The following is a 6,977-nucleotide window of genomic DNA, read 5'->3' as shown; positions in this document are numbered from 1 at the left end:
CCTTTTTCATCACAAAAGTAGTGAAGTCTCTGTATGACTTGGTTTCTACTGTAAAAGAAGCAGCTTCTGGAAAATGTATTACTAATACTTTGAGCATGAGAAATTGTCAGATTTTGGGGCAAGTAGATAGGAGGAATATTCCAAGGTGGGCTCGGTCCTCCCAAAGGTGCTCCATCTTGGAAGGCTCTGGCATAAACCTTTAACAGCTTCTTGCCCACTCACCATTCAGCAGGAAATAGCAGTTTTTCTTTCTTAAGGACAAACGAAATGCTGAAGTGGACAGGGAGGTGGGAATCACAACAAGAATTGTGAAGTGACAGCCACCTACACTTCCACCAGGAATGAGCCACTTTCTACCATATGGACATCAACTGGGCCATGCCAACTCACCTTTGTTTTGACAGGAGTTGACTACCCGAGAGTATTTTTGTGAGTGCAAAACATTTTTGGCAAAGTGAAAAATAGAAAACTTCAAACCTCGTTGATAAAAAGGAGCTCATAATTACCCACTTAAATCTTGGTTAAGTGCAGTATTTACATGTGTAATAATACCCAGCAGACATGGGCATATAGTGCATGTGTGTGTGTGAACATACAGTGTACTGGGAGCTCACACACAAACTGTGTATACACACATGCCCCAAATGGCTCTTGAATAAATCCAATCCACTAGTAGTTTGGTGGTGCATTTTTCACAGTATATAAGTTCTCTCTCAGGTACCATTTCTTGAAGGATAACAAGAGGTCTCCGTGAATACCAGCAGAACCTTGATACTGAACCACTTTAATTCCTACAAAAAACAGGGCTATTTCTGAAAGCTGCACCTCCACCCCATCAGTGTGCCTTCCAAAGAGGATTGAAGTATACCCAGCCGTCACCCTGTAAGAGAAAGAAGGAGACATTTTATGAAGACCTCTCTGCTGGGCAAGGGGAGAATCAGAGGTAGCTCGCAGCCTCTGCTATGTTAGAAGCCAAGTCCCACACAGAGCAATGCTCCATTAGCATCTGTTCAGGACTGCCACTAATACGTGTGTGCGTCTTGTTCTGGGAGCTCACCACCACACCACGCCGGCGGTCTCGCCACCCCTCCTCAGCCCGGCTGCTTTGTGAGACAAGATCTTCACATTTTGGCCATGTCAGGAGGAAAACCCAAAAAATAACTAAGATTAACCAAAGAAGGGGGGCTTTGTCGGGTTACATCATATAAGATTAGTTGGCCAAAAAAAACACCTTTGAAACAGTGGGACAAGAAAGAAAAAGAGGGTGGTCCAATGAACGGACACGAGAGAAAAGGCAAGGGCTGCCTCTGAGGAATTTTTCCTGATCAGTGATGTACAGCCCACCGGCCTGGAGGGAAGTGCCCAACCACGGCTCCCTGCAGCAGGAGGTGGCCACGAATCCGCACACATGAGTAATGACGCCAACCATCAGAAAAAGGCAAGTGTCAAAATGTACACAATCTGGGGCCTGACTAGAAGGGAATGTGCCAAATAGTAACAATTCTGGTATTGGGATGATTTTTATTCTTTACATATCCTCAAGTTTTCTGTTACGAACATACTGGTTTTCCTTAAACCCAGGAAGAAGAGCTGTGCTTTTGTTGTTGTTGCCTTTTAGGGTTTTTTTGTGTGTGTGTTTGTTTTTGTTTTATGGCCAACTTTTCACAGAAGCCAGGCAAACTAGATCCACCACACAGAAGGGTCCTTGAAGCATTTTTTAATGGTTAATTTTATGTGTTAACCTGATTCACCGTGGTGCCCAGATGAAACATTCTGAGTGTGTCCATGAAGGTTTCCAGACGAGATAAGCACTCAGTAAAGTTGATTTCCCTCCCTACAGTGGATAAGCATTATGCAAGCCTTTGAGGGTCTGAAAACAAACAAGGTAGAGGCAGGAGGGACTGACCCTCCTCTTTCTGTTCTGCCTCCCTTCTTTAGTTGGGATTGCTCATCTCTTCTGCCTTTGCACCAGCATTTACACCACCGGCTCCCCTCCTGGGTTCCCAGGCCTTTGGGCTGGGACTGAATTATACCCACTGGCTTTCCCAGGGTCTTCATTCAGCTCTGTTGTTTCTCTGGAGAACAGATTCACCTCACCGAGGCAAGGCTTCCAGACGTGGTTCCCACTCAGAGTCTCATAAAGGCAGTCTGCTCAAGCAGGCTTCCTGTCTGAATCGGAAGCCAACCTCGAAGTCTCTGTTCACCCACAGCCCCAGTTGCTGCCTGGGGGAGAGCAGCAGCTGCTTCTGCTCCTGAGCGTAAGGGCACCTCAGAGTCATTAACACCCCCATCAGCCCTCCTGCTACACAGGATAACCCTTCCTTGCAGCACAAGTCGGACAGTAGCAGTCCCGGGGCCAAAGAAAGCTTAGACACATCTCGACTGGCTCTATGTTTAAACTGAAGATTCCTTGATATCATGTGAATATCAGATTTGTCATAAAAATTCAGATTTGTGGCTTCTTGTGAAGAATTAGACCGTCGATGACCACCTGGAGGTTAAATGGTATCCGGGCCCTTCACAGACTCTTGTGTCTGCACCAGTCCTCACGAGGGTTTCCCTCAACAATGCTGCCAGGCCCCGAGGGCCTGCGTTAAAAGCTGTGGCTCCTTACCCTTCCATCGTTTGCAACTCTGTTCTCAGGATGCTCCTCAACTGCTCCACAAACAACTTTAAAAGCATAAGAGACTCAACCGGGCACATGGTGCCTTGCCCTCTTGCCCAGTGGGTGGGCAGACTGGTGGAGATGACTGCCTTGCGGTGTCACTTCTCCGGGTGACGGTGGCAGTTCACACCAGCCTTTCTGAGCACACCCATCCCACTTGGCCCACGGGAGGCAGGGCTCCGAGAGGGCGCTTGTTCTCAATCATGAAGGTTCCAGTCCCCCAGCTGTGCAGACAGGCTGTGAGATGCTTCACGGCTAATTTGTCACTGATGATAAAGTAGCAGGGGCTGTGTTTTTTGTTTTGTTTCTGTTTTTTTAATAGGACAGCATCCAGATCTGCAATCCCATTCATTCCTTGCCCCCCTGTCGGGCTGACAGGCTATTCTGATGGAAGATGTCAGAGGGAAGTGTCACAGGACAGCCTGGCCCAAAGCCAGAGCCAAGCTGCCCCAAACCTTCCCAGGACCATCCTCATTCATACAAACTGCTGCATTAGCAAGACCGACCCATCCGCCCCTCACCTGGGACAAGTCCCCAAAGACAGGTGGCAGAGTTACCTCCTGGATAAAATACTTGGGCCGCCATGGTGTGTGCAGGTTCTCCCGCTTCCGCTCCTCTACCCGCTGCTTCTCCTCCAGGAGCCGCTTCTGCTCAGTGGCAGCATCAATGTCCCCCAGCCGCAGGTATCTGGTCACCTCCTGCCAGAGGTTCCTGGAGACGCATGGAGGAGAGGAGGTGGTCAGACAGGGACAGCTCGTTTGGCAATGACAGTTCTCAGCAAGGGGGCCAGAGCTGCGGCGGGGAGGGCATCTGGGTGGGCCATCTGTTAGGGCTAGTTCATTCCAGGTGCCTCAAAGACCTCTAGAGCCAGGATTTGAACCCAGGGCCAACAGGCCCCAAGTTTCCACTCTCCTCTTATCCTGAGCAGCATGACTTTCTCAGGGCTGAGTGTCTAGGAACTGAATCTAGTAATAGGAGGAGGAACCAGTATTAATACTACTGCTGTTACAAACAACAATAATAGCAGACACTTTCATTGCATTTATCATATTTCTAACATTTTACATATGTAAATGCTCATTTAATCATAACAACCCAATGGTATAGATGCTATATTCCCATCTCCATTTTAACGAGAAAGACAAGATCCATATAAGGTGAGGTGTCCAAAGTCAGCAAACTGGTAAATACAAGCGATAGCTGCTTATTCACAGGGGATTCCACCGTTAGGAGTTACAGACAGGGCCACGTGGGAGTGTGCGTTTATGTGGTAGGATCCATCATCTCCCCCATGTCTACACAGAAAATTACTTCTCTGCCTCACTCACTCATTCATTCGCTGCAGAAGGCAGCCTAGATTGGCTCCTGATGTACAGCTTTCCGCACCCTCAGGAATGTCCCAGGACCATCCCTGATTCATATTCCATTCTAGAGGGTGAGGAAAGGGACTGAGGCAAAGTGAGACACCATCACCCGTGCACTTCCTCACGTAAATGCATCAGGGCCACTTGGGATTGTGCATAAAAGGAACTATCAGAATTCTCAGCAGCGAGGATTCCCTCCCTGAGCGGGGCTAACGACACCTCTGTAGCCAGGAGTAAGCAGACACTCTGTAATTAGATCCAGGGCCAGAGAATGCTCCCACAGTGGATAGCCCTGACCTGTCCATGAGAGGGCCTCGAATAGCAGGAAGCCTGGAGTGTCAGATGATTAAGCTGAGAAAGGCCACACAGGGCTGCCAGCAAAGTGGGGACAATGAGCAGCCCCTTCTGAGGGGGACCAAAATTAGGCAACTGACAAGGGTTAAGCTCCCACTGGACACTCAGCCTGCCCACCGGACCTGCCCTGAGCCCCACCGTACAGAGCCCCAAGGAGAATAATGCTCTCACTCCAATTTTACAGCAGGAGAAACTTCTGGGAGAAGCTGGACACAAGGACATCCCAGGTGGGGGTGCTCTCAAGGGCAGGACCTCCCATGAAGAGTCACATCATAAGCTGGTGGTCCCAAATTTAGAGGGGAGAGACCTCTAAAAGAGGTCAGCAAACATTTTCTATAAAGGGCCAGGCAGTAAACATTGTAGGCTTTGTAGACCATATGGTCTTGATCACAACTGCTTAAATGCTATACAAAGGCAGCCATAAACAGTAGGTAAATTAATGATCATGGCTGTGGTCCCATAAAACTTTCAAAAGATCAGCCACGGCCTGGACGTGGCCCATGGGCCACAGTTTGCTAACCTCCTGGACTAAAAAATAAAAATGGTATATTCTAAGAAGATCCTGCTTCTTCTGAAGATCCGTGCAGAAACATCGCACGGATGTTTAAGTGGCTATATGAATACTATATGTATTCATACCATGGAGTAGACATACTAATTGGGTGGATAACTCCATAATTTAACCATTTTCCTATGTTGGATAGTTGGGTGTATTTTTTTTTTTACGTTTACAGTTTTTTTTAATACCCAATTTAGAGGCACCAGGGTGGCTCAGTCGGTTAAGCATCTGACTCTGGGCATGATCTCACAGACTGTGAGATCAAACCCCGTGTCTGGCTCTGCACTGACAGTGTGGAGTCTGCTTGGGATTCTCTCTCTCTGCCCCTCGCCTGCTCGCATTCTCTCTCCCTCTCTCTCTCTCTCAAATAAAGTTTAATTTTTTTTTCAATGTTTTTATTTATTTATGGGACAGACAGAGGCAGAGCATGAACGGGGGAGGGGCAGAGAGAGAGGGAGACACAGAATCGGAAACAGGCTCCAGGCTCCGAGCCATCAGCCCAGAGCCTGATGTGGGGCTCGAACTCATGGACCGTGAGATCGTGACCTGGCTGAAGTCGGACGCTTAACCGACTGCGCCACCCAGGCACCCCTCAAATAAAGTTTAAACAAACAAGTAAAATTTTAAAATACCCTATTTTATATTTAAAACCTTCTTTGAACTTAAGAATTTTCCTTCAGAATAGATTCCCAAAGACAGAATACAAAATTAAAGTGAATTCATTTGAAGCCACTGATCCATGCAGCTACCCTGCACACATTCTTACTATGAGCATATGACCCGGGGTGTCCATTTTATCACGTCCTTGCCATTGCTGACTTTTTTTTAAATAATGTCGCTAATCTGGCGATAAAAATAAAATATCCCACTACTTCTATGCACAGTTCTTTGATGACTAGCAACTCTGTATTTAACTCTGCAATCAAGCAACAGACCAGTTGAGTTGACAAACTCTTTTAGGACAGGCATTAAAAGTCTACTGTCAGCGGGCACCTGGGTGGACCAGTTGGGTAAGCATCCAATTCCTGATCTCGGATCCGGTCATGATCTCACAGTTTGCACTCATGGCGCAGGGCCTGCTTGGGATTCTGTCTCTCCTTTTCTCTGTCCCTCCCCAGCCTGTGCTCTCTCTCTCTCTCAAAGTAAATAAATAAACAGTTTTTTTAAAGGCTATCCTCAAAACCCACCCCACACTTAACATAATAACTAAACTGAAAGCTCCAAAGACCCCAAAGGGTCTACCCCTAAGACACATACAGTGGAAAATTCAAGCACCCCAACAAGTGAGAAGAACACTATTCCTGGCCCATTTCCATTCGCTGGGCTTTCAGAGGCTTCTTCTCTGTTCCTCGGGTCAAGTGCTAAGGATCGCTAAGCTGGAAAGAAACAACCCAACCTGACTCCCACCTGGACTCCATGGGCCCCTGCTTCTCCAGAGGTCTGATCTTCTTGGGGTACACTGGCAGTGTGGTCGTATCAATGACTCTGGTTTCTCCGTTGTTGTAAGTGAACTCTAGGGTACCATTCCATTCTCCGTGGGCTTTACAAACAATGGTGTTGGTTGGGTTGTGCTTCACTTCTGCTGTGACCCTGAATTCATGAATGAGTCAAAGGAACATGTTTTCCAAGATTAACAAAACAGAGACTTGCTTCCAAAGGTGTACTCACATTTACAGATTTTTTCTTATGAGTTGGCAAGGAGGAGGGATTGCTTTTTGCCATTTTGCTTAATGACTAGCTCTTAAAACTGTGACCTAATATTCTTGATCAGAAAAAGAAAGCATTGGTAGAAAAACAGGTGAGATCTGAATGAAATCTGTACATTAGTTAATAGCAATGCAGCAATGTTAATTTCTTAATTTTGATAAACACACAAAAGGTACATGTTATTATTGGGGTGAAAATCAAGCAATTCAAGAAAAATAAAGTATATACTTCTCCTCCCCAAAACAGCATCTAATAGTGCTACATTTGAACCACCAACAGGTCCTGGGTGTGTACTAAGAACTGTGGGTCAAACAGGACTGACCACAAT

The 6,977-nt window shown here is 46.8% G+C and overlaps 1 protein-coding gene across 4 annotated transcripts in view; it reads right to left on the bottom strand.

The window, feature by feature from the left end:
• Window positions 1-763: 763 nt before the first annotated feature.
• The window catches only part of OSBPL10 (oxysterol binding protein like 10), a 310,207-nt gene continuing 303,993 nt past the window's right edge, over window positions 764-6,977 (bottom strand). For 3 of the 4 annotated variants that reach the window (XM_086720579.1, XM_086720580.1, XM_086720577.1), the window contains 3 exons: window positions 6,350-6,532; window positions 3,223-3,376; window positions 764-880 (listed from right to left, as the gene is read on the bottom strand). In XM_086720579.1, the coding sequence (XP_086576705.1) occupies window positions 836-880; window positions 3,223-3,376; window positions 6,350-6,532 (382 nt within the window). In that variant the 3' untranslated portion in view covers window positions 764-835. Of the gene's footprint in view, window positions 881-1,501; window positions 3,050-3,222; window positions 3,377-6,349; window positions 6,533-6,977 lie in introns of those variants that run through there. The other variant, XM_086720578.1, reaches the window with a different exon arrangement.

Source organism: Puma concolor, chromosome C2 (genome assembly GCF_028749965.1).
Source record: "Puma concolor isolate L17-30 chromosome C2, mPumCon1.1.hap2, whole genome shotgun sequence".
Taxonomy (NCBI): Eukaryota; Metazoa; Chordata; class Mammalia; order Carnivora; family Felidae; genus Puma; species Puma concolor.
Note: the sequence above shows the minus strand (reverse complement) of the source record. Positions and strands in the feature narration are given on the sequence as shown.